The sequence below is a fragment of the Nesoenas mayeri genome (assembly GCF_963082525.1).
Source record: "Nesoenas mayeri genome assembly, chromosome: 16".
NCBI lineage: Eukaryota > Metazoa > Chordata > Aves > Columbiformes > Columbidae > Nesoenas > Nesoenas mayeri.
In genome coordinates, this window is record NC_137562.1 from 16,045,788 (window position 1) to 16,073,271 (window position 27,484).

Genomic DNA, 27,484 nt, shown 5'->3' on the forward strand with positions numbered 1-27,484 from the left:
CTGGCTCCGGGCTCCGGGCTCCGGGCTCTCTGCGCCTCGCCGCTCCGCTGGGACATCCTCACACACAGGCCCGAGATAGCAGAATCCATTCTTGCAGCAAAAGATACGTGACTTCAGTCATACATTAAGAAGAAGAGTTCTGGAGGACTCTGTGCTCAGGAAGCTGATGTTGACTTCAGAGTCAGTTAGAAATTAGTGGAACACCTCTATACGTTATTCACATTAGAGGAGTATCACACGCTTCATGTAAACTGCAACCCTAATGCCGCTCTGAGTGCACACCCCTTTGTAAAGAATTCAGTATCGGACTGTGGCAAAACAGTCATTCCAGCTTTGTCCGAGTCAACAAGTTCCTGTGTTTTTCCTTGCAGAAAGACAAATTCTTTGTGTACGAGGAGTACTGCAGCAATCACGAGAAAGCACTCAGACTGCTGATGGAGCTGAACAAGATCCCAACAGTGAGAACATTCCTGCTGGTAAGCACCTTTTCTAGCACCCTTGACTTGATGATCTGACTTTGCACTGCGCTCAGAACTCTTCGGTATCTCAGGAACGCTGGGCATCTTGCAGACGTTGCCCATTGCAGGTATGCAGCGCTCCGTTCGGATGGGGATTGAAATCACTGGTGCCTTCAGAACTAAGCACAGCTCTGGTGTGAGTAATTCCAGTGGAAATAGGGAAGTGTTTCTTGCTTTTAAGAAACAACAGAAAGTCTGAGTAAAGACTGCGGTAAGACGTCAGCCGCAGGGCCGTGACTGCTTCCCGGTGGATCTGACTCCCTGCTCAATTCTCTGGCGAGTTCACCAGCCCACCAGAAAAGCATGGCATGCTTCTGACCCCCTTTCCCCACGAGTCCGGTTGTGGGCCAGAAATGTAGCCTGGGTGAATTGTTTTGACTGCGTTGTTGCACCTTGTATCAAAAATGCCCCAGCTCCCTGTGACGTTTTCGGGTCCGTGTTTAGGGACTGCGGCACAGTGCGTTGAAATGCCTCTGCAGAGGCTGTGCTGGGGCAGAAACAGCTGCACACGGTGCCTTCTGCCCACCATGTCTTAGTATTGCTTTTTTCCTTATATGTTTCCCCTGGCAGCCTTTACCTCAGTTCTGCTTGCTTTTGGGTGTCTTGTTTTCGGGGCCATGGATGCATGGCATTTGGAATGGGGTTGGCAGGTGGGTGAGAGTCTGGTCCAGCACATCAGCTTGCTTTCAGTAAACGCTGTGAGGTAAAAGGAAGCCTGTCAGTTTGCAGAGGACGTGCTTCTCTTGTGTCCTTTCTGCCAGAGGTCTGCTCGCTCTTCAGGTGGTACAGCAAAGGGAAACTTCTTCAGAAGTGCTTGTCGCAAGCAGGGCCTCGCGCTGCCCCCCGAAGCCAGCGCTGCGGTGCCCCCCGAAGCCAGCGCTGCGGTGCCCCCCGAGCCAGCGCTGCGGTGCCCCCCGAGCCAGCGCTGCGGTGCCCCCCGAGCCAGCGCTGCGGTGCCGCCGTGCAGGGAGAGCTGGGTTTGGGTTCGGGTACAAAGCCGTGCTTGTGAGGGTAGATTTGGCCCGATTGCGCCCTCACAGCTGCTGAAATACAGAATGTGGGAATGTGTTTGAAAATTCAGTAAGTGTTAAGGGCAGTGTTGAGCCCAGTGCCAGAGAGGGCTGGAAGAAGAGATGGGAAGGACTGAATCACTCGAGACTTGGAAAGTTGGACAGTGAGCGTTGTGAGCTGGTAGCCAGCGCCACAGATCTAGAGCAGGCTGGGGAAGGGTTATTTTACAGATGATTGTCTGTAAAAATACCAGTTAGGACTAATGAGATTTAGGTATGATGTCTATGAACATTCCGTGAAGAGGAGGATTGTTGAACTGCAGCCAAAACCCCACTGGATTTCAGTGTGTCTGAGGCGCCGCACACGTTTCACAGGGGAGAACGGTATCAGTGGTGCCCAAAGCAAGCGCGTCTGGGCTGAACTGAATTTAAACCGTCTCGTCTCTTGGCAGGACAGGTTTGCGACTGGGCTGATTTCTGGGGCCACGTTGTCCAGATTCATGATCGAACGTAGGAGTGTAGACTTAGTTTATCTGAAATAGATTTGAAGTCCATCTGAGTCCTCAAAATTAATGCTGAAGTTTGGTTTTTTTTTTAAATGAGCGTCAGAATTAATGAAACCTGCTTTCCTTAAATCGGCCGTGTGTCTGGCCGTGTGTCCAGCTGTGCTTACACACAGCGTTTCACCGGAGAATTGGTGGATGTGATGCAGGGGACTCATTTATTTCAAGTCCACTTTGATTTCTTTCAGACGTAAGGACAGGACTGCAGTTAATGATGTGATTACTAATTAGAGTTCATTTTAGCCTTCAGGGGTATTCTGGACCAACAGCGCGATCTTTGCACAGTGGATGAAGACCAGTGGTCGGATCAGTTGTGCGGGTGGGCTGGGTTATTTAATGGTGTGTGATTGTCATTGTACTGTTAGGCCATTGTTAGAGCCGCGAGCTGTGCAGTATTGCTCTGGGGAGATACCTCTGCAACAGCCACTGTTACCCGCAGTTTTGATGAATGAAGAGCTTTGCGGGCAGGGTGGCTGCGTTACAGTGGTGAATGGCCCCATTTCCTGTGTCTTAGGTGTGGCAAAGTGCTTTCTGGCCATAATATGTGTTATAGGAATACAAAAGAATGTCGAAGAGTTTCTGAATGCTTTGTGTCTGAGGTAACACTTGTTCCCTTTTTTGCTTACAGGGTTGCATGCTGTTGGGAGGCAGAAAGACGACAGACATTCCGCTGGAGGGTTATCTGCTGACTCCAATTCAGAGGATTTGCAAATATCCTCTTCTGCTTAAGGTAAACTAAAGAAAGTATTTCTCCAGATCATTGCTCTATTCTTGGAGTGATTCTGCAGTTTTTTAGCCCTGACTTTGACCTCCCTGCTTTGTGCTCCCGGGAGCCGGATCCTCGGAGGGGAACTGCTGGGTGGGCGCGGTGGGAGCGCTGGCTGGTGCCGGCAGCCGCTGGGCCGTGTAGCGCTGGCAGGGCAACGCACTGCCTAGTGCCGTCCGACTTCAGTTCTCTCCAGTAGTTTACTAAGGCTTCTCAGGGCTATTTTAGCCACTTCCTGAAAAGCTGCGTTCAGATAGAATTGTATCAGCGCCCTGAGGACTCTAAATGGGATACAGCTTTCATCATGAGCTCTCTGGTCGGAGTGTGTTCAGGTCAGTAATGATCAAAATCCTGTATCATCTGACAGCTGTTTGTCAGCTTGTTTGAAAACTGTTTGGTTGTCTCAGATGAGTCCCCAGTGGACGTGTGTCGTTCAGAAATGACTACTGCAATCGGCACTAATTGGCCCCCTTGCCAGTATTGCTGTAGGAACTAAAGAACAGCAGACCTAAAAAGAGCTGATGTGCCTCTCCTCCCTGCAGTCAGGGCTGGGTCACTTGCCTGGCGGGACAAGGAGAGGGAGAAGGAGCAAGCGGTTTCTGCAGAGCTGGCCCTCGTGCCTGCTCTGCGTCTGCAGCCGTCTGCCGGCGCTGTCACGCTCGTGCCCACTCAGTGACGGTACATTTGCTAAAAGAAAAACCATTGATAACAAGTATAAGAAGAAATGGCCTCGTATTTGGAAAGAGTTGTGAAAGAGAGAAAGAATTGTGTGGCGAGCTGGTCGCAGGCTGACCGCGTGGCTCAGCCGTGTGTCCTGCGGGGCCGTTGCAGTGCTGTGTCCGTACGTCCAGTGGGAATGAAGGTTTCCGTAGGTACAAGCTGGTTAGCTCAGTACCCATCTGTTGTTCCATTTAAAATTGTTGAAAGCTGAGGGGGTTTCATTTCGGCCAGGCAGCAAATCTGGCTCAGTGGGTGGATGGTGCCATTACCAGGGATCGTTCAGCTCAGCAAATACCGGTGATGGTTACAAAGTGGTGTTGATGCTGGTTCACTAAGGCAGTGAATTCGTAGTGAATAAATTGTATCCCATTCACGATTTGTTTGGTACTTGGTAGCATGAAATGACCAGAGCGGCAGACACGAGGACAGCCCAGGGCTAACACAGGCTGCTCCTGTTCTGCTGGGCAGGGGAACACAGCTCTGCAAACAGCTAAAAAAATAGATTTAAAAATAGCACAACCCTCAAATAAAGTGTTTTCTCTCCCTTTGCTGCTGAGCTGCAGTTACTGCTCCTGAAATAGCTGTTTGGTGTCCATGGGGATTGGATCTTATCTCATTCCCAGGGCAAACAGACACTGCTGTGTTCTGATCAGAAAAGCCATAGACCAGAGCTGTGCGACTTTCCTCTTTTACTTTGTTCTGAGCAAAAGTTTGTGAACACTCAGGGTTTCTGATGACTTTGATATGACTTTACTATAGCATGAGTATTTAGTATAGCAAGTAGTTAGGTTTGATGAAGGTACCATGAGCACAAGTTAGTCAGGCTCGCCTGTGTTTGAAAGTCAACCTGAACAGTAGGGCAGGGAACACATTTAAATACTGTAACTGTTTTTTATTAATACCATATGTGAGTATTTTCTTCAGAGTAATAGGACCTAGCACGGAGTTGATTTGAGTTACTTAATTAGGAATACAATACCGGAATATCTCCAAGTGCAGCTATTCTCTAAGCATATATGAACAGTAATTTCCAATATAAAGTATGGCATCCTGCAACTGGTGATCCTCTGTTTTCTCATCCTCTGATGAACGTGTTTGGGGTTTTGAACTGACAAACGATGGAGCAGAACAGCGATTGAAATTGGTGAACGGTAAATTTCGGGTTTTGTTGTAGTTTCCATTTCCGTGCACAGTGCAGCTCTGACGCGGCCGACTCTGAACAGGTTTGGGCTGCGCTGCTGCTGTTCTGAACTGGTTTGAGTTGTTTTCATGGACATCTGTCTAGTTTGCAAGCCTTATATCCATGGTTTGAAGGATGGGACTCAAACCTGGCCATGGTGTGTCATAATCTTTGTGCAAATAGAGAAGTAATGATATTCATATCTTTATTTCCTTGACCCAGCTTTTGTCTGCTCCAGATAGCACGCAGGAAATTAGCACAGAATTTGTTGGTTAGTAAATCACTTTTACCCACAGTCCAAAACCTCCCTAGTGTGACTCCCACTTCTTTTTCTTGCTCAAGCTTCAGCAAATGATTTGAAGTCTATTGGGGGATATGGGTGTTCTGAATATTTGTAGCAATGAGCTTAATTATTAGAAAGCAGCTGGGCTGGGCTGGAAGGACCGGCCGGTGCTCGCTGTGGTGGGCGTTGTGGGCCGGTAAGAAGGAAAGAGGCGAACAGATGCACAGACCTTGAGACCAGGCGCTGCGAGCAGCTCGGGGCCCCGGTGTCTGCAGTGTGCGAGACCTTCCAGCTGAGCGGCTGGACTGAGGCCGCTCTGTCTCACCCACCGTGACTGTGTGGCTGTTAATGAGTGTGAACTGCACTGCTCCAGAGGAGAAGCAGCTGTTGCGTAAGCCAGCTCTGAACAAAAATAGCCCTTTTCCCTTCATAAAGAGCATCTATGTCAGCAAGAAGAAAACCCTAGGGGAGTGGTGGTCATGAGTTAATCACACTGCTGGGTGGGATTAGGAGCAGCCCGTGTCCCCTTCCGCCCAGCACGCGGGAATGCGCAGGACGAGGTGTGCACCGGGCTGCGACGGCCAGCGCCTCACACACGTGGCTCTTGGTTATGTCTGTTCTCCTGAGGAATTGCTCAGGCTCCAGCCAGAAAGCACATCTGATCCTTTCTGATCCTCCAGAAAGATCTCACAACGCACACAGCTCCGCGGAGGGTTTATGGCAGTGACCATGTATTGCTTCACATGAAGGACAACTCGCCGGCCTTGGGAGGGAAAGAAAACCCTGGCTGCAAAGAGCTGGGTGATCAGGTTCAGAATCCTCTTGAAAGGAAAAGCCGAGAGGGAGGCGCACCCGGGACCGAACGCGGCGCCAGCCGGGACCCGAAGGGAGCACTTGGACCCTGAACGTGGTGCCACCCGGGACCTGAACGCAGCGCTTGGACCCTGAACGTGGTGCCACCCGGGACCCGAAAGCAGCGCTTGGACCCTGAACGTGGTGCCACCCGGGACCTGAACGCAGCGCTTGGACCCTGAACGTGGTGCCACCCGGGACCCGAAAGCAGCGCTTGGACCCTGAACGTGGTGCCACCCGGGACCTGAACGCAGCGCTTGGACCCTGAACGTGGTGCCACCCGGGACCCGAACGCAGCGCTTGGACCCTGAACGTGGTGCCACCCGGGACCTGAACGCACCGCTTGGACCCTGAACGTGGTGCCACCCGGGACCTGAACGCAGCGCTTGGACCCTGAACGTGGTGCCACCCGGGACCCGAAAGCAGCGCTTGGACCCTGAACGTGGTGCCACCCGGGACCCGAAGGGAGCCCGGGGAGCCCGTGCTGTGCATGTAGAGCGGGATGGAAACAGGTCAACTGGCTGTCTCCCCTCTTCTCAATCTCCATCCCTTCCACAGCTGCTTAAGGATCAGAACTTTCTAACTGGCCCTAATTGAATATATTTAATCTCTGAGGTTTGGTGTTTTGGTTCCCAGTCCCCCCCAAAGTGGTGTTGCTCTTTGGTTCATGACATTGCCTGGTCGACATCCAACTCTGTTAAACGTGATCTATATCCTACAGAGTGGTAAGGAACACTGCCAATTTGTGAATTACACTGCTGTTTTCCACGCTTTTTATATAGAATCACAAATAACTGGGAGTATTTCTAAAACTGGAAACATGTCTTTGTTACATTTGAATTTAGCATGTCATAGATTTGATGGCACATGAAATATAATCGGTTGTACTGATTTATCGTTGCTCGTCTAGTCTTCACCTCCTGGAAACATTGACGTGAATTACGAATTTTAAAAATCTACAGAATATAGAAACCTGGTGTGATTGGCAGGTCCCGGGTGGAGCCAGCTGGAACATCTATTTTCTGGTTAGCTCAAGTGGAAAATAAGTTTTAATACAAGCAAATATCAAGAACTGTAAAACACAAATAGAAAACTCCTGGAAACATTTATTTTCACAGAAGAGTGTGGTTGGGGGGGGGAGTTGTTTTGGTTTGTTTTTTAACCCCACTTTTGGAGCTGAGCTGTTTATTAGCACAACTTTTAGAGCTGATAAGTGAAGAAACACGCTGTCTTCGTTACTCTGCGGTGCGGAGCTGTTGGGTGAGGGGCCAGCGCAGGTTCCCTGGCTCTCAAACTGTTTTACGTGTGCGCTGGTTGCTGGTGCAACGCGGGACAGCCTGGCGAGCGTGGTGTGCAGCAGCCAGTGTGCAGCACTCGCACTCGGTGCAGAGTCCCTGCACAGCACTCGCACTCGCTGCACAGAGTCCCTGCCGAGCCGTGCCTGAGCGTCCCAGGGGTATAGAGACAGGAGGGGGGAATCTCTCAGATACAGACACTTGTAAATTTCTGCTGCAAAACATGTTCAGTTGTCAGGTTTAAGTGCAGCGAGAGTCATTTCTGTGCAGCGCGGGAGGACACGGGGAGGGTGGCAGAGGCTTCTTTGGAAAAAAGATCATTTGAGCAGAATAACATCCTTTTTTCTGCGAAATGTTAAAATTGCATTTACGTTTAAAGCCCTGCAGTTTCCTCTGCCTGCTACATTGTTCGCTTATCAACCCTCCCGTCACCTTTCACACCTTCCTGTGTGAAGTTCTTTTTGCTGAGCTCTCTCCTCGCAGGTTTTTTGTTTGCTTGCTTTTTGGGGACTTAAGCATAATTAGTGAATAGACAAATGTACGAGCAGCTGATGTGTCTTATGTGATGCAGTTCTTATATTTAGATTCTATCATGTTTAGAGCTCTTCTGGCCTTAAGCTATTTAAAGCTGCATCTGAGACTGAAGTACTGCAGTTGGAAATCCTTCTGCTCCATTGTGTGATCGAAACGTGGCGTTCCGGAGCGGCTGGGACGGACGCTGGGCGCTGCCGCTGGGTGCGGGTGCCGCCGGTTCCTGCCCGCGCAGACGATGGTGCTGCGTGCAGGGTCACGAGCGGCGCGACCTCGATCTCTGCAGCTACCAAAGAGGAGCGAAGTCAAAGGAGAATTCAGTGCCCAGAGGACAGAGTTTACCTGTCTCAGTTCTTTAAAGAGCAGAGATTTTTTTTCCCAGCCTATGATACAGAACACCATGGCAAATTATCTGTTGTTGTTAAGAAGAGAGAAAAGTCAGAGCATAATGGTGAAGATGGCAGAGGCTGTGAGAAATACCAGCTTTTCTGTTCTCCACTGCTGGTTCGTCTGCAGGATTAACACGTCTGTAGCTGGGTTTTATGAATCAGTTTAAGAAACTCTTTGCAAGGAATAGTTTTCTGCAAGTGTCAGCAGACTCATTTCCTGACCTTACTAGTGCACAAGTCGCAGTGCGTTCGTCATTCCAGAGCACGACATAAACGGGCTTTATGGAGGACGAGACAGTCGTACCCAGCGTTTGCCATCTGGTCCGTCTCTCAGCTGCCTTTCAAAATGTTGTCAAATGCTCGCAGAGTTGACACGTCATAAATCTGTCACTAAAATGAACAAGCACCCCGAGCTCCCTGGCTGTGTCAGAACCGCCAGGCTGGGCTGTGCTGGGGCACGGCAGTGTGGAGCAGCACCAGCGCGGAGCACCAGTGCGGGGCAGCACCAGCGCAGCGCAGAACTAGCACAGGGCAGCACCAGCACAGAGCCGAACCAGTGCGAAGCACCAGCAATGGAGCAGCACCAGTGCAGAGCAGTGCAGCAGTGCAGAGCAGCACCAGCGCGTAGCAGCACCAGCGCAGGGCAGCACCAGCGCAGGGCAGCACCAGCATGGCTTTTCCTCCCACACCTGAACGCTTGGCAGCGGTGGGACGAGTTCCCTACCCGTGTGTGCTGCTCTGGCTGCTGAGGCTCTGCCGGCCCGTCCAGCACCCTCCTGGGCTCACCGGGGCAGCAGTGCCGGCAGCTGGCGGCAGCGGGAAGCTGCTGCCTTCGGTGCAGCATGGGACGGCGGGGAGGGAAGAGTGCTGTCTCTGTGCCTTGGTGATACTTCAGAAAGGGATGTTCAGACATCTGGTGTACACATATCTGGTGTACACATATCTGGTGTACACATATCTGTTCCCAGAGCAGTGTGGGTGGCACTTGAGCTGCAGAGTCTTGGGGCGAACGTTCCGCGCTCTGTTCTAGAAGCACGGAGCAGAGGCTGGTGCCACCAAGGTGCATCACCTCTATCCTGCCTTTTCTTTTTGAACACTTAATTTACTTGGTCTCATCTTCAGCAAAAGTAGGATAAAAACTTCCAGAGGGGATTTCATTTCTGATATCAACTGACATTTGTAGCAGCCACCCTCTTTTTCCTGTACATGTGGTACTCGCTCAGTACATCAACCAAGAGTTTGAGGTCATTAACTCCTCTCTGTTAAAGGGATTCCCGTCTGTCAGCACATTACTCATCTCCTCTGGCATCCATCTGACAAGAGCCATTGTCAGTCTCCATTTGTAGTTTTCTGAGAAGAGAAATTGTAGCTATGAGTAAATTCTGAAAATACCCAATCTGTGCAGGGAATGGCATGGTTATATTTCACTGGGCAAACATCAGTGTTCCCGTCCGTTCCTTTGGGCCGTTCCTTCTCCAGGCTCTGTCTGTGAGGGAATGAGAGCGCCTCCCATTGCCATGTTTTGATTTTCCTGGGGTCTGTCTCTTGCATGACTGAAAGGAGTCTCAGTGGCCAAGTAGTTTCATAACACAGTGTAGATTTGACTTTAAAGCGTTCTGCAAAACCGAGAAGTCAATGAATAAATAATGACAGTGCTTTGCACTTCTGTAACGCTGGGTCTCTCAGTAGTCCTGTTGCGAGCAGAAGGCAACACTGGGAGGGTCTGTGCGAGGACAGAAACAAACCTGGCCTACTTTTACCTCTGGCTTCCCGCTTTCAATGTACCTTTCGGTTTGCTGGTATCTGAGCACCTCGCAGTCTGTTCTGCAGTAGGAACGTGCAGCTGGGTGTGCACAAACCCGCCACGTGTGATGCTGTGATACTGTGTGCTGCAGGCGACTTCTGCACGACGGACTTTGGAGCAGATCTATCAGCCAGCACTGGGACGGAGCAGGTTCCTTGATTTAGCAGCTCAGTGTCTGGAGCAGGAAAATGGTTGGATTAGCAGCTCATGTAGTTACTGTAAGTTAATGCAAGCTTCAGCAGAACTTGGACTTCAGCCCATGTCCCTCCACGCTCTGACAGGCCATGCAACCTGAGCCTGAAAGTGCCACTTAATTTGATCTGGGGGTTGTGTGTGGATTAAGTGAGCTTAGGAGCGGTGCTTGCGTGGCCGTGTGGCCAGCTGGGGCATGGCGGGCGCCGGGAACACCCACCCGCACCTGAGCTCGGAGTGCGCAGCGCCGAGCGGGACAGCACCACGTACGGGCTTTGAATTTGTGCCACGATGGCAGAATTTTGTGTGGCAAAGAGAGTCTTGCTTAGGTTAACGTGCTGATGTGGGGAAGCAAAAGACAAATGAGACCACAGAGGAAGCCCAGTTGGAGCCCACGGCGGGCGCTTGGGGATTGCGATCGCTTACCCTGATGATCAGCGGCCATCGCAGGCTCTGCCCTCGGCTGCGGGACGGGGGGTGGAAGCAGCGCTGCTCACAGGGCTGTGCGGGCCCTGCCGCTATTCAAACGCATTTTGCAATTCAGCAGCAGTTTGCCATTTAAACACAGGACTTTAAAACAAACAAATAACATGTTGAGGCAAAACAGAACATAGTGAGAATGTTAAATATTCCAGACAATCTAAAAATGTGGGTCTTAAACACAGTATTATGTATCAAGATCAAATTACCAGCCTTAGTTATGGTTTCTTTAATGTATTTTTATCCAGTTGTGGCTGACTATAAAATACTGTTGGTTTAAAGAAATGATTAATTTAGAGTTGACAGTGGTTACCCCCTTTGCCGAACTGGTTAATATTGTCGGGTCCCAAGTTTTCCCACTGCGGTTTTTCACGGGCGGTGTTTAACCGGGCCCTGGTGCGTTGGATCAGTGAATTCGGAACTCCTCCAGAGCAGACACATCCTTCATCTCTGTAACCTCTGCAGCCTAAACACGTGCCCCCGCCTCCTCAGCATAATCTGGGGAAGAGTCCCTGCTAAGCTCCCGCTGCTCTCTCAGCCCTTCTCCTTTCCACTGGAGCATATTTGCCTTTGGGGAGTCCTCTGCGCTTGCCACAGGCTGAAACACTGACCCGAGTGCCGGGAAGGCCTGATTCTGCACGTTCCCTGCTGGTGGACAACGTACTGACTCTTCTGTAAATGAATTTCCTACTCCATAACACCAAAAGACAGGCAGATCACTTTTTAATCATCATCACAGGCAAATCAGACTCACCTTGATTTGTTGCCATTTAAAATAGCTGTGGATGGTGAGAAACAAAACCGCCGTGTCCCCAGCCGCCACCCCTGTCCCCACTCCCGTGTTCCCAAACCTCGGCTCTGCCCCAGCCCCGAGTGCTGCGGGTGTGAGGAGTGGGGGCTGCACCCAGCGTGCGTCATTTGCTCTCTGCTCCTTCATCCTCGTGCTTTCTCTGCTCCAGCCTGAGCTCCCCGTGAGCTGCTGTTCCGCAGGGTGGTCCTCTCACGTGGCTCCTCCACGGCAGGAGAGCCTGACCCTGCGCTGGGCTTTCCACCTGCCGCAGATCCATCAGGAACATCCCCCGCTGCAGCGCGGGGTCCTCGTGGGCTCCATCGCGATCCCCTCCGTAGTGCGCAGGGACACCCCGGCTCCAGCCTGGCCTGCGCTCCTGCCGCCTCCCTGTCGCACTTCGGTGCTCTCAGGGCCGTCTCTCACGGGTTTTTCCTCTCTGCCTTGCGGCGTTTTGCCCTTTCTTAAGCGCATTTTCACAGAGGCACCACCAGCTGCCCCAGCGGGCTCGGTCAGGTCCTGCCGGCTCTGGCAGCACCGGCACAGGGCGGCCCCTCGTCGTCCCCGCAGCGGCCGCTGCAGCCCCGGCTGGGGCACAGGCCGCGTGTGCCGAGGGGTCTGAACTAGGAGAGGTGTCCTGCTTTGGCTGCTCATGGGGCAGCTCTACTCGTAAGTAAATCGATTTGCACTTCAGTTGCGTTTTTCTACTGGTAATAGATCTAAACAACCTGGATCCTAAAGCTTCGCTTGGGCTGGGATTAATCTGGACCTACCTGATGGTTTCTGTAAGGGCTGTGGGTGGGGTGCGCAGCCTGGTGCTGTCCCTATGAGGACACGTAGTTCATGGAAAACCCTGCTTCCGTGGCTTGAGTGGTTCTTGGTAAGACTTGCTATGGCAGAAGTTTACTTGGTCCAAAGGGCCTGCTCCAGCACCACCGGCACGCTGGCTGCACGTCACCGCGCTGGTGCGGCGCCCGAGGGGCCTGCTCCAGCACCACCGGCACGCTGGCTGCACGTCACCGCCATGGTGCGGCGCCCGAGGGGCCTGCTCCAGCACCACCGGCACGCTGGCTGCACGTCACCGCCATGGTGCGGCGCCCGAGGGGCCTGCTCCAGCACCACCGGCACGCTGGCTGCACGTCACCGCGCTGGTGCGGCGCCGGGGCCGCGGGCAGGTGCACGTGTCGCGTGCCTGTGAAGAGGACAGTGTGCTTTTTAGATAATCTCTGAATTTGTTTGGCTTTGGTTCACACTAGAAGCAAACGCATGTGACACAACAAAATACATTGAGCTCTCTTAATTTGGCTTGTTTAACACGTGTGATTGCTTCATTTATTTAGCAGCGTTCATATAAAACAGCAACCCTGCACAAATGAACAGAGAACAGTGTCTTGCAGTAACACGCCCACAACTTCTCTTAAATTTGGTAGTGCTTTTGGCATTTTCCTCTGGGATTGCACACTAACGTCTGAGCCTTTCAGTGAGCCGCCTCTAAGTTTACATTGCTTTTTTGTAAGGAATTAGCCAAGAGGACTCCCTCGAAGCACCCCGACCACCCGGCCGTGCAGAGCGCCCTGCAGGCCATGAAGACGGTCTGCACAAACATCAACGAGACCAAGAGACAGATGGAGAAGCTGGAAGCCCTCGAGCAGCTGCAGTCGCACATCGAAGGATGGGAGGTACGGGAGGACGCGCAGGCGCCCCGGGGGCATTTGCCGCACAGATAATGGCTGAAGTTCAGTGACTCATGGTGTGGACAGGGATTTCTGTGTTCTGTGTGATCTGTAAATGCCTTTGGAGGGGTGGATGGCATCACGCTGACGGGTTTAGAATTTAGTGTTTATTTTGGGTATGCGGGCTTCTGCTGAATTGTAGCAGAACAAATGGATTATGAAAGAAATAAAGGTTTTAGAGCTGGAATGGGCTGCAATTTCAAACGGGCAGAGCTCATCTGAAAGACAAGGAAGTCTAGAAGATAAAATCAGGACTGGTCTAAATAACAGAAGTTTCTCTTTCCATTTCTACAAGCCTTTAGTTTTTCTGAGACCTTTAAAATTTAGGTCAGCTTCATACAGTTTCCTGTATAAAAGATAAAGGTGAGGTTAGCGAGCCTTAGATTAGGAATAACTGGTTTATTTGTGTTTGCTTCAGTTAAGTTACTCATGGATGTGTTTACCAGTAGGTGGATCTGTGTAGGTAGGAGCATTTACCATGGAAGGGAGAAAAATCAGAGAGGGAGAAACCAGCAGTGGAGCCTGGGGGAAGCGGAAAGCGGGGAGAGGAGCCGCTGGGTCGCACCCGGGGGGTCAGGCTGGGCCGAGGGGCGAGCGGTTGCCTCGCGAGGGCTCGCCGGGGCCCTGGGGGCGCCGGGACCCTGGGGGCGCCGGGGCCGGAAGGCTCGGGGTGCGCCACGGGGAGCCGGAGCGGCCGAGCGCTCTGGCGGGGCGGCCGGCGCCCGCGCTGCGCGGGGCTGAGTCTGGGCTGCGCGGCGGATCGCCGCCAGCTGAGGATTTCTGTTAGAGGTCGTGTAAACTTCCTCATGCTTGGACTCTCGGGTGCTCTCCATAACTCTCTTTTGGGTGGTTTTTTATCTTCCATGTATGTTTTAAACCTTGATGGCTTTTTCCCTGAAGGATGTTCTTGGCATCCCGCTGAAGACGTGAGAACAACGCAGATATCCAGCTGTGTGTTTTTTGGATAGCAAGCTCAGCAAACAGCGTTCTGTATAGCAAGACTTGTAGAAGCAGTTAAAACCATTTCAGGTTCAATGCAACCCAGGGGTCACGTAGGCAAGAGGCACGGGCTGAACTCTGGAGCCTGAAGCATGACTCCCGAGTGGCCATGATGCTATAAATGAAGTCATATATAAACTTTCTGGGTTTTTTAGGATTTAACTTATCTACAGCGACATTCCAGGGCTGAAAACCCTCCCGGATCAGTTTATGTGCACTGTTTTGTAACGGAGTCACCTAGGTCACTCAGCTCAAACTTTCAAGAAGTGTTTTGTCCGCCCAGTGAGCTGAGGAGCATTTCTGAGTTATTCCAGTGCCATATGAAAAGGAAGAAAAGCAGCTTTGTACATCGCAGATACAGGCCGATGCTCTACGGGGTGGCATTTTTCTCTTCTGTACATGTAAAGGACTTTGAAATTGATTGACAGCTTCTTATCCTCACAGTGCTAACAGTCTAGGCTCCAGAGCAAAGTGCTGTATTTGTAAATAGCTGGCATTAGTTCTTTCAGATGTATTTTGCAGTTATTCCTAATAAGAAAGGCTTCTAACTCCTGTCTATGAAGGGGTGAAATTGCTGAATTAAATGGATTTTTAGCTTAACAGCGCAGTGCTGTGAATGGCAGAGCTGGCTGTAAGCTACAGGAGGGAGTCAGGTCCGAGGGGCCTGCCCCAGCATCACGGGCCGGCCCCGTCTGGTCTCCGTCACAGGGCTGCTCCTCACGGCACCTCTGCTCGCGTCCATCCCTTTGGAACGCACGGAGTTCTTATAGTCTGTGTTACGGATTAGGTTCAGGCAGGTCCATTTAATTCCGCTTGATCCTTCTGGGAAACAAAGATTAGTTCAAAAAAAGGGGAAAGAAAAGTAGAGGAAGCATGAGAAGAGCAGTTTTTGTGGAGGATGTCTTTGCTTGCTTAGTGAAGAACAGGTTAATGTGTTTGGTTTAACTCCGTGTTGATTTTTCTGGGGGAGAGCTCCTCCTCACAATTATTTCTACTGAACAACTGCTCCATATCTCCAGGTTCTCCTAGTCTGAAATGCATAGGGAAGGAAAACCCCCATCGGAAACCAGCGGGAGTTGTAAGATATGTGTTAGTGCTTAGGCAGATCAATCATTTTATAATTGGCTGTAATTTGCAATTCCACTAGCTATGATGTTTTCTTTTGCTTTCTTTTCTTCCCCCCTGCTGCTTGGTCCCACTCAGAAAGGTGAGGAATCCTGTGGTATCTCTAAAAACATCAAACAAATACTCCTGCTCTCTTTCTTACTGTTGACAAGCCTCTCCAATCAGTATAAATGGAGAGTAGTTGGGTCAACAGCAACAGGAAATGCATGAGCCGTGTTTAGATACCATCAGATGGGTCTGATGGAAGAGCAGAGATTCGTAGATTTTAAGGCAAGAAGCAAGTGTTGCAATCATTGGCTTTCACTTCCTGCACAAAATAGGCCAGATGATCTTACCCGTGATTCCTGTGTCGATAAAAGGTTGACGCCGGTTACGATGTGACTGTGCTTATTGCTTTTGCTGTGTCTGGCTGGTGGGGTGCTCTGAAGCCTGGATTTCTGCATGGGCAAACCACACGAGGAGCGTGTTTCTGTTGTACAGTCGGCCGTGCCTGTTGCTGTTTGTGCACGTGTTAGTTGGCCTTTGGGGTCATAATGCTGAGATACAGCGATTTCTTCTGGAGATAATAATGATCAGCAGCTTGTTTTCAAAATGTCAAGTGCTCATTTCTGGACATGTATTAGCTCTTTCCGTAGAAAGATTAAGAAATAAACGCATATCAGGACAGCAGATGGAACTATTGCGTTTAGCTGGTTCCTGCATCGTTCTGTCGAGAACGTACAGAAACACGTATGTGGAACACACAAACTGAGGTTGCGCACTTGGCAGCCTTTAAAGAATAACTGCAAGCAAGACATGGGCAGCGCAGCTGGGAAGGTTTGATTCAGAAAATGGTGTAATCAGAGCTTCATTCACACCTTTAGATGGACTGCATTGCATTTAGAAAGGCTCGGTTCAGTTTGGAGCCTTCCCCTGGGCAGCTTGGTGCAGCAGACTGCCTTCCTGCCTCAGGCCTCCCCAAACATCACTCCTGCAACGCCTGAAATAATTCACGCAGATCCTCCTGCAGGGACTTTTCAGACAGAGCTGCATTCCATGCCTGTGCTCAGAGGGATCCTCAGCTTCTCTAAGTACCATGAATTGTATTTTACACAATTTTTCTATTATTTGTGAGTACAGGGTTAATGGACCTTTGGAAATCAAGCCCTTCTGTTGATAATGAATGTCTTGCAGTCCAGACTCAGTTCTCTTTTCCATTAAGACTCAAGGCAGTGGGTCATATGGGTTATATCATCTAATTTACTTCCTTATCTGCATGCTGACTGTGGAAGGAAGTCACCATTACCCCAAGTTGTTCTTCCTTTCAACTCCGAGAGAAGCGTGAAAACGAGTGATCCAGAACGGGATGATGAATGTTTCCGAGCCCTCAGGGAGGTTTTCTGGAGAGGAGCCTTGACGCTCTTGTACCTTTGAAGTGATTTCGGGTTAGTGTCTGAGGGTGAGCAAACCGCTTGGTTTGGTCACCGGGGCGGCTGAGGAGCGGGTTCCCAGCACCTGGGGCCGCCGGAGCTCGCGGCTGCGTCCCAGCTGCCCCGAGAGCAGAGCCGATGAAGAGCTGGAGAGACGCGTCACCGCGGAGAGGGTTTTGCAGAGAGATAGTTGAGAGTGACGTGTGTCAGTATCAGAGCTGCGATGTCGGGGAAATGCCATCATTCTTTTATAAAGCATTCCTGAAGCCATCGCTTTTGATATTCGCGATGATAGCTCAGAGCATGAAGGGGGAAGACTAATGGTCTTGAGAGCCTCACAATGCAGCTGCTTTGAGAGCGGAAGATTTCTTCAGGAAAACGTCTGCTGGAGTTTAATAGAGGAGATTTATTGTACTGTATGCAGGCTCCAAAAAATCTTTGTAATCCAGAGAGAATATTTTGTGTTTAGCCATATTATGGCTATAATGCAGACTTCCTCCTATGTGTGCATCAGTTATTTCACAGTTTAATGACATGAGGTAAAATAATGGTGTTTTAGTAAAAAGGCCTTCATTACACACACACACAAAACGGTAGAAATCAACAATCTCTCTGTTCTGTGTTTCAGGGGTCAAATCTCACAGATATCTGCACTCAGCTCTTGCTCCAAGGGACTCTGTTAAAAATCTCAGCAGGAAACATCCAGGAGAGAATGTTCTTTCTATTCGATAATCTGCTGGTCTATTGTAAGAGGAAATCCAGGTGAGTGCCTCTGTCCGTACAGTTTCAGAATGGGACCCTGCAGAAGTGGGTCGGATCAGTTACCCATCACGCGCTGTACTCCCTGTCGCTCTGTGGGGCTGAGGCGCAGCTCTGACTTCCCGCTGTTCCTGACTATTGCTACTAGACTATGTGAGAACGAGGTCACTACGTGTAGGATGAATACGCCAGGCAGTAATGGCCCCCCCGAGAAGTGCACAGTCCAAAAGCAGGAGCTGGTACAGTGCAGAAGAACACGGAGCGGGTTCTCGGGGCTGGAAAGCTTCCGGAGCCGCGGGTCTCCAGGAGGCTGTGAAGGAGCAGCCTTGCCAGCTCCACCGGGGGCTGCGCCGAGCAGGAGGGGGTGACCCGAAACACTATGGAAAGCCAAGAAAGGGGAAAGTGGAAGGCTAAGAAAACATGGAGTACATGCAGGGCACAGAGGAGTGAGGAAGAGACGCGGATTAGCTGCTGTTCAGCATTCACAGTCCATGTGTTCTGTGTGTTTTCTTCCTTATCCTAGTAGTGATTTTTGCATCATTCCATCTTAGAAAACTTAAGCATTATTAACACCTACTGCTTATTATTAAAATAGCATTAGCAGTTTGGGGAGCACTTTGCTTCTGCACCAGTTGTGCTGTATTTCAATTCGTCACAGCTCCAGTCTCGTCCTTATGTCTCGGCCTTTTCTGAATTTGCGGTGCATTCTCTCCACCCCAGATCCTCCTCCTCCTCCTCCTCCCAGGTTACACTTCTTTGCTGGGGATGGCCGGGTGGAGTGGCCGCCCCGTTAGCAATCCTCACAAACCAGACTGTTCTCTCCAAACAAAATCCTCATATGTCAAAATTTGGGTTTATTCTCCAGTGTTTTGTTCAGTGGAAATTTTGGAGCCGTCAAGCTGGGCAAAAATAATTTCAGTAACGTTCAGACTTTGTGTGTGGATAATGCTGAAACTGCAAAACATAAATACAAGTTACTAGGTGAAATAAATCTACAGTAAAAATTATTAGGAGGTAATATGAACATTTAAATTAAATTGAAGAAACTTAACAGAATTCGCTCTTATATGTCTTTTAATGTCACCTAACTGAAGCATTCTGACTGATGAAATGCAGCAAGAAAGAGAAAACAGTTCACTTGACACTTTACCAGATTTGTCGAAATCCAAACTCCCTTATGAGACAGAAACCTGCGGGTCTTCCAACAGAAAACTGTTCCTTCAGCAAAACCCCGTCTCACGTCGTAGCTGGAGGAGCTCTGAGCGCGGCAGTGCTGGCCCCGTTGGTGGTTCGGCCCCCGCGCTGCCCGGGCGCCTTTCCCGGACACCGAGACGGGGCAGACCAAGCGCTGCGCTGCCTTTGAGGCGGCTCCTCGGCTGCGCGCGGGAGGCGTCACTGCGCTGCTCTGCGGTTCGGCTCCGTTGTGGAGAGGGCTGCTCCAACACTTCGCTTTTCCCAGAGGTTCCGTGTTGTTTGTCTAATGATGTAGCTCGAACTGATGAAATGTTGAGTATCTGATTTCCATTAAAAGCAGAATAGTTTATTAAGCCTGCTGGGAATTGCCTGATGTAAAAGATGTATTTAGGGACTGGCGAGAGACTTTAATGCTGGATATTTCTCCCGTCTAGCTGCTATTTATAATTAGTCCAGGGTGGAAATGAACGTCTGTCCGGTTGTGCTGGTGCGGTGGTTTGGCGGCTGCTGACAAACAACTGGCCTGTTAGTGGGACATGGGTTATGGAAAACCAAAAAAACCACCAAAAAACAACCCAACTTGAAAAACTACTTGTGTGTATTCCTAATCTGAAATGGTTCTCATCTCACTTGCACTGTGCTCATCTTGTAGAAATCACTGGAGTTTTATTGACTGAAATGCAATTCAGGCCTCACTCTCTGATAAGCAGTCAGCAATGCAGCCATTTGAATTTAGGCATCTTATATTTTCACAGTAGTGTAAATGAGGAGCAGTGTTGTTGAGACCAGTTTAAAGATGTGTTTAGAACTGGAGTTAGATTTGTGGCTGTAGATCTGAGCCTGCAGTCTCATCCTGCGCAGAAGCTTTGGGCAGCCTGACAAACCGATGACATGGACTTTAAGGGCTGAGTGTTGCTTTGTTTTTTTAACAGGATCATAGACGGCTGTTTAAATTGAATCCTGATGTCAGGAACAATATGTTTCATGTGGGGAAGTGGGCTGAGTATTGAAAGGGTTTTCGCTGAGGCTGCCAGGGCAGCTTTTCTTTGGGCTCCAACAGTCGTCTTTAGGAAATGATCTAATAGCTCCGAGATCTCCGTCCCTGTCAGTCTGCTGGTTGTAAGTACAGGGTCATCACTACGTGTGTGTGTGTCACTGAAGCTAGTTGGAAAAGGAAAAAGCGTTCAGCAAAGCGTGGTGATTCTGCTGTCGCCTCGGCTCATCACAGATATTTCACTTGGACAGGAATTCGCTCCCCAGCTGTTTTTTATTGCTGTGTTCCTTCAGTCTGGCGAGCGCCTGGCAGGCTGCCGCGGCAATCCCTCCGCGCGGAGCCTGCGCACCCGCCGTCCCCAGCGCTGACCGGCGGGGCCGCCGTGTCCCGCTGCGCCTGGCACGGCTGGGCTGAGATGTCAGAGCTCAGCAGGTGGCAGCTGCGGAGTTTAAACCTATTCTAGACATAAAAATCAGAACATAACTAGCACCGGAAAGTGCTTTTCTGAAGTGGTTTGTACAACACTCCAACAGAGGTAAGCATGGGAACTTTGGTGCAAAATCACCACAGCAGCACTTTCCCGAATACCACATGCAATGACATTTAACACACGTACAAAAGACCACATGACACTAACCTCTTTGATTTCATTTCGTATTTGAAACTTGGCTCACCCACCACAAATTTACCAAAGCTTTGGGCAAGCAGAGCAGGCAAATGTCCCATCGTGTGAGGTGATGTGCGGTCTCATCCCAGAGCCATGCACAGTGCAGTTCTGTTGGCATTTCAAGCAGTTAGTTGTCAAGAGTGTGAATCCTGAAGGCATCCCAGTTTTCACGGAATCTCATAAAGTAAGCTCTTTATCGCGGTTCTGACGCTGTTGTACACTCATCTTTGAGAGCTGATCATTTCAACTCTTTACAGTCAGAGACATGGTCAAATAACACACCACTGGAACCCTTCTTGAATGCTCGTGTCTCAGATGATATATGTGTACATGTGTTACACTGTATGCTTATGTATTGCTAACAGTCTAAATCCTAATTGCAGAGTTACTGGGAAAAAAACATCAAAACGGACAAAGTCAATCAATGGGTCTCTTTATATCTTCCGGGGCCGGATAAATACAGAAGTCATGGAGGTGGAGAACGTGGAAGATGGAACAGGTAAGAGACCAAATCCCGTCTTTTAACAGCACAGCAGGTCCAGATCTTGTGTTGGAAAGTAGTACAAAATACTTGTCCATCCCCTTTCATGCAACCTTCAGTAAGCTCTGGAACTTCTGATGCCTTCATTATTAGACCAGCTTTTACAGTTGAAAGACTGGACCTGCGTGCAGGCACTAGTCCTTCATTCTGAAATGGCGGTATGAAGAGTTTGTGTACACAGAAGCTTGTCTATTTTTTCTCCTAATCCAAGTTAATTTAGTAAAAGATCCTTTATCTTCTTTCCATCATTTCTTCTCTTACATCTTAAGCCATTACAGCTATAATAACAGAACTTCTGGATCTTCATCTCATTTAGAATGCTACCAAATATTAGTCTTAGCATCAGATCAGTAGCGTGGAATGTGGTGATGAACAAATATGGGAGTGCGGTTGTGTTCGGTTGTTGTGTCCTGACACAGGTCAGAAGGCTGGGTGGGTTTCTGATTTCACCCACAAAGGCCAAACCAGCCTCTGCTGCTGTTGTAATAAGTCAGGAATTAATATTATGTCCTTTAAAGAGTTGACATTTCAAGAGTTCCCATGTCCTGTGGGCAAAAGTCCTTACGGTGCAAGAAGTCAATGTGTCCCGAGAAAGCTCAGAATAACGAACCTGGACAAACACCACAAACCTTTCACTGATGTCACTGTAGCTGAAATAGCCTAGTTCTGGTGTGGAGTTACAGTGTCGCTCTTAGGACTGAGCCGTTCAGTCCATGGCCAAGCCACGGGCACTTCTCTTGGTGTTCTCACTCCAGAGTGGTAAGTACCAACCATCGCACGGACAGTCGGTGAGCCTGGAGCATGAGGAACACCTCCAGGAGTCAGGCTGTGCAGGAAGAAACGTTAGTTACGGTGTTCCACACCGATTCATTAAAGTAGCAGCCATTCTGTTCATGGTGTGCGTTGTGCTTTGGGTTTTACAGCAGATTACCACAGCAACGGCTACACCGTGACCAACGGCTGGAAGATACACAACACAGCCAAGAACAAATGGTTCGTCTGCATGGCCAAGACTGCCGAGGACAAACAGAAGTGGCTGGATGCCATCATCAAGGAGAGGGAGCAGAGAGAGAGTAAGTGGATAATGTATTTCCTAATGCACTGAAGAAACTTGAGTACCACGGGGAAATGTATATGTGTGTATAAGTATCTGAGAGAAGAAGAAAAGTCTGCAGTTTTTCTTCCATGGGCAGAATTAAATTTAATTGATCGATCAATTTCATTTTTGCTATTTTATTTGTAAATAAGAACAACTTGTATTTGTGTCTATCAGTAAGGATCCGGATCCAGTAAGGATCCAGTAAGGATCCGGATTTTTTTTAATAAGATACGTTTTTTGGCTCTTCTACCCTGGGAATGTAAATGGTGTGTCTGAAAGCTGCAGGACTCTCCATTGTACGGTGTATTTTCACTTGGTGAGGCCCCTGGTGCTCCGCAGAATTTCCTGTGCATCGGGTGAAGTGTGTGAGGACACAGGAGGTTCAATGGAAGGTGAAAGACAGGACTAGGAGAACAGACCATGTGTGAGCAGGGAGCCTGAGAACACGGGAGGTGATGGCCATAAACACAGGAAGGGAAAGGGGCTGTTCCTCAACAGAAAGTTTCTCAAAGTTCTCCACACAGCGCTGGCTCTCGTGAGGGTGGGTTTTCTGGTGCTTTTTGTCATACGGTTTTATGGCGTGGCACTGATGCCGGGCGCTGGGGACAAGCACAGACATTCTGGCGGGCATTCCAGACCTCACTGGAAAATCTCCTTTGGATCAGAGCGCTCGCAGTCACTGAGGTGTCGGCGTTGGTGAGAAGGCGCAGTGCGATCCCAGCTGCGCGGGGCGCGCGGGGCAGGCCGTGAGTGCCCTCTGCCCTTCGCGCCGGCAGCGCGGTGCGTGCCCTCTGCCCTTCGCGCCGGCAGCGCGGTGCGTGCCCTCTGCCCTTCGCGCCGGCAGCGCGGTGCGTGCCCTCTGCCCTTCGCGCCGGCAGCGCGGTGCGTGCCCTCTGCCCTTCGCACCGGCAGCGCGGTGCGTGCCCAGCCTGACGCGTGTACACCGCTACGCGGGCTGTTCGCTGTCGCGCGTTCCTGTTGCAAACGAGCCTCAGCTACATGTGTCAGCATTCGCGTTGAATCGGATCGCAGTGTTGGGGAAAGAGGAGGATGAAGAATAACGGCAATAAGCCAGGGGATTTACGGAGCCAAGACGTTTGCCAGATAGTGGACACAGAAAGAAATACTGTATTCAAATGTTATGCAAGTCTGATTTCTGGAATGTGCATTTCAAGCCTCTAAAACAAATGAATTAAGTGTTTTCAGAAAGCTAGAGAGCAATTCTGATGACACAGAAGACTATTAATTCATTTCAGTATCTTGCTGCAAAGCAACAGGATTTATGTCCAGCCAGGGTGAGCTGCTCTTCCCAAAGAATGTACAGTCCTCATTTTATAGCCTTACACTCATCACTTAAATTCTGCCTAATGTCAGTCTCTATAAACATGAGGCACGTAAGTCCAGGACCGGTTCAGGCTGCCAGTTCTCAAGCTGATCTTGGAGATGTCTAAAATCTGTGCCTCACCTTTGGACTCCCGGGCTGCCTGAGTGTGCAAGCTCTAGGATAAGGTAGCCAGAAAACAGACCGGTTTGTTCAGACCAGAAGTGACAAAAGGCCTCCAGCAGCAAACCAAACCAGCTTTCTCACGCGCTGTCCCCCTGAGGCAGTTTGCAAACCCACAGGAAGAGGGGACGCGCGGGTTCCCGTCACCGCTGTAACACAGCCACCTCTTCTCGGAGACCATCCCCGGGCTGCGGCAGTTTTCAAGTTAACGTGAGCGATGTGGAAACTCATACAAAGTGGGCGTGAAATTGTCTCTATAGCTAATTATCTACCATTCCTTTAATCATTCAGTATTTCTTTCACTGATTCAATACTACGATTGTCAAACTGTATTTTTAGCCTAGGGGTATTAGTAAATAGGCTAATTAAGGAATGATGAGAAAATAATGGTCTTGTCTAGTTTGGATTTATTTAGGGTTTCAGCAGTTTAGTGTTTTGGCCACCAGTACCAGAACCCCCAAAGTCCCCTGCTCGGCCAGGCCTGCAGCCGCCTCGGAAACTGGCGCTGGCAGTGACTGCAGGGGCAGAAGTGAAACTGCAGCGGGAAATGCGTTTCAGAAGGTGTATGTTGTATCTCCCTTTGTCTGGAACTCCTCCGTGTCCTGTAAACCATTCTACTCTGTGTGATGTCATGTAACCACAAATTTAAAGCTACTTTTTAAAATGGAGAAGAAAAGCTGTAAGTATCTCATTGGTGCTAAACTCACCAATGACAGTTTTGTACCCAGATAAATAAATGACCCTTATTTGCAAGATAAGTCAGTTAATTTTTGTGGTTTTACCACTTTGTCTGTTTGGCCTCAGCTTTTGACTTTGACACTTTATCTGATGTTCAGGTTCTGAAGGAATTTGTGCTCTGTATTCCAGGTTTGAAGCTGGGGATGGAGAGGGACGCATATGTCATGATTGCCGAGAAAGGAGAGAAGCTGTACCAGATGATGATGAGTAAGAAAGTGAACCTTATCAAAGACAGGAGGAGAAAACTAAGTACTGTGCCCAAGTGCTTTCTTGGCAAGTAAGTGGCATTTGAATTGAAAAGGCCGTTTCATACCAGTTAAAAGAACAGTCTCTGGATTTTCTGGGGCTGGTGTTGTGAGGTCAGATCAGATGTGCTCTGATGCAGCTTGGTTGAAAAGGCCATAACCCCCATCACAGTTGTGACTTATTAAATTTAATCATTGATTTCTATTTCACGCCATATGCGGGCTGTATGGTGACAGCTCATTCTATTGGATAGTAACTCGTGACAGCTGTTTCTAATCAGCAAAAGGGTTAAGGAGAACAAGGCTAACAAGGTAACAGTGTTCCACTTCAGTTTAGGGCAACTATTTAAGTGCTGTAAACAACCATAGGCCCACTCTACGTGCCAGAAGAACGTACAGCAATGGGGCAGCTACCCGGGTGCCTGCGGTGAGTGCGGTCGCTGGCCAGCGCGTCTGGGACGGGGCGCTCCACGGGGTCTCGTCTTCTCAGCAGTGGGTGTGCAGGACCATTCTTACTTTGCATCCTTCTGCAGTTTGTATTGTTTCGGTTTTTAAGTACTCCTAGAAACAGTTCAGAATCCCTGGGAAGTGGCGAAGGAGCTTTCCCTAGAAGGGAGGCTGGCTGCCCACTGCAGTGCTCCGGAGCCTGGCAGAGCTCCGCTGGTTTCCATGGGATTCCTCTGGCGTCGCTGAATGGATTCTGCGGCTGTTTCCGCGCTCTGGCAGTTACAGGGCAGCCCCTCAGGGAACTGAAGCTTTCAGTATTGAAGCTGTTGTTATTATTCTCAAGGCGAAATGCAAATACTACCTACAGCGTAGATGAGTCAGCTCTGATAAGCATGAAGAGACTAAAAATACTTCGTTTAGAGCCCACAAGTGGAGGCTGGATACTGGTTCTGATAGGCAGCAACCCTCTGCACGCTGCCAGCCGCCCAGCTGCTTTGTCGAACTCGCTTCTCCCGTATGTCGCTCTACTTCCATATATTCCTTTTGTTCTTCTCTAGGACTTTAACACATTTCTGGTATAATTGCTAATTAACCTGGCAAACAGCTCAGCCCCCTATAGCTTTGGCAGCGCTGTATTTGTCAGGCTTGCAATGCCCTTTTTCTATACTTACTGTTTCTAATTGAGTAACATCCTACATATCTATTAATTTGGGGCTTTTATTCTGCCCACATGTGCAGCTCTGCCCCTCACCAGCGAGAGGTGGTGTTGTGTGCTGCATGAGCAGACAGACTCGGCACCTTTAGTCTATACATTAAAAGCAGAATTTATGTATCTGCCAGGTACCAACTCCAGCAAATGACCTTAAATTAACCTGTCAGTGGGACTTGTGCTCTCTTTAACTGCTCTGTGCTTGAATCTTCTGTCCTAAGTCCTGCTGTGGTTCCATGAAAGCAAATGCGGTTACACCACTGGGGCGAGGGGGTGGCAAGAACCAGACCCGGTGTAGGAAGGCGAGCGTGTGTAACAGCTCAGACCATGGTCACTGCTTGGGAGGGTAGAAGCAGCTGTTTTCTCTACTGTCCAGCTTGTTGTTTTTAAGGTCAACAGCTAATCTTGCTTTCCTTTTCCTCCTTGGATGTCTGGATTGCTCAGTAAAATGAGGATTTGCAGCATCTTTATAGATCCAGCCAGGTCTTCTTTCCTTTTGTGTGCATGGTATATAGGATGAGCCAAGCTGAATGGTGGGGAAGTCATGGACAGGAGATCCGAGTCTTCTGTGAGCATTTCCTCCAGAACCACAGGAAATCAGGCCACTCAGTAGAGATGTCTTCACTTGAAAGAGTTCTCGCACTTGGCTCAAGGAGCAGGTCTCCTCTGGTGGGCCGGTGACTTGCAGGGCCGTGTGTCTGCTTAGATACAGAGCTTCCCTTATGTACTGCTGTGCTTCCCTTATGTACTGCTGTGCTTCCCTTATGTACTGCTGTGCTTCCCTTATGTACTGCTGTGCTTCCCTTATATACTGCTGTGCTTCCCTTTGCAGTGAGTTTGTATCGTGGCTCACAGAGATTGGAGAGATAAGCAAACCAGAGGAGGGGGTCAACCTGGGACAGGCGCTGTTGGAAAATGGAATCATTCATCACGGTGAGTGCTCCGCGCCATAAAGAGATGCCACGTTTTGGCAGTGCCCTGGAAATGAGGGTGATCGCAGAATGGGGCACAGGCACAAACAGAGTGAGGGGCTCCAGGTGATGGGTCATTCTTTCTAATGAGACTGCTTGTCATAAAGAAAAGATATGATGAAGAGTTTCTTGTGAGATTTGTTCCAGCTCATTTGGCGAGAATATCTCTCTTCAAAATAGTGATGCCTCATATTTCTCCATCGTCCCCAGCAGATGACCTTGAAGTGCTGTGACGAGGGGTATTTTAGAACTGTAGGGTAGTGTGTGCAGAAATGCTGCATGACCAAAGTAGCTTGTTTGAAAGTTTTGTGTGCTATCTGCATTTCTACTAAAATAGGGTCTTTCTCCAGATTCTGGTTCCTATTATTTTCATATTACGTTATGCAGACAGAGAACATAGTCCTATTCTAGTTAAACAGCAAATGCCTCAATTTCAACATTCAGGTGAATTTAGCTGCAAAATGCACATCAAAGGCATATAGTATGTGGGTCTTAAGTCACCAGTGGTTTACATTTCCATACTATCTCTTGGAAACCAATTTAAAGAGGGGAGCCATTTAATTAGGCTAGTCTTGCTTTAATCTCTTGGTATCTCAGCTCCACAAACTTGTCTTTCAGGTGAAAATAACACTGTTAAGAAATTACATCTGTTATCTTCTTTTAATTAACACATAGAGAAATCCAATCTGAGCAGCACCACGATCCTCCGTGCACACGCGCGTCCCTTCCCGGGTAGCAGGACACACTCGGGCACGTTCAGCCTCTGAAGAGCTTTGAGCATGAGCTCCAGACTGCTGAACACTTGGGGTCCTTGGCCCGACCTGTGGCTTTAGAGACCGAAACACTCTGGCTCCCGACCGCAGGGACCCCTTTGGGTGCAGAACGCGCGCCCGCGCCCCCCTCGCTGCCTGCGGTTTGAATGCGTACACCGGAACCGTTGGGGCACAAAGCTCTCCTGAGGCTTGTTCTTTATGCAGACT

At 49.6% G+C, this 27,484-nt stretch overlaps 1 protein-coding gene across 1 annotated transcript in view; it reads left to right on the plus strand.

The window, feature by feature from the left end:
- The window catches only part of PREX1 (phosphatidylinositol-3,4,5-trisphosphate dependent Rac exchange factor 1), a gene marked incomplete at both ends in the record, with an annotated part of 113,193 nt that overhangs the window by 53,220 nt on the left and 32,489 nt on the right, over positions 1–27,484 (plus strand). The window contains 8 exons of the mRNA XM_080354510.1: positions 372–476; positions 2,720–2,821; positions 12,888–13,049; positions 17,265–17,398; positions 20,634–20,749; positions 21,715–21,864; positions 24,262–24,409; positions 26,366–26,466. Of these exons, the coding sequence (XP_080210636.1) occupies positions 372–476; positions 2,720–2,821; positions 12,888–13,049; positions 17,265–17,398; positions 20,634–20,749; positions 21,715–21,864; positions 24,262–24,409; positions 26,366–26,466 (1,018 nt within the window). The remainder of the gene's footprint in view (positions 1–371; positions 477–2,719; positions 2,822–12,887; positions 13,050–17,264; positions 17,399–20,633; positions 20,750–21,714; positions 21,865–24,261; positions 24,410–26,365; positions 26,467–27,484) is intronic.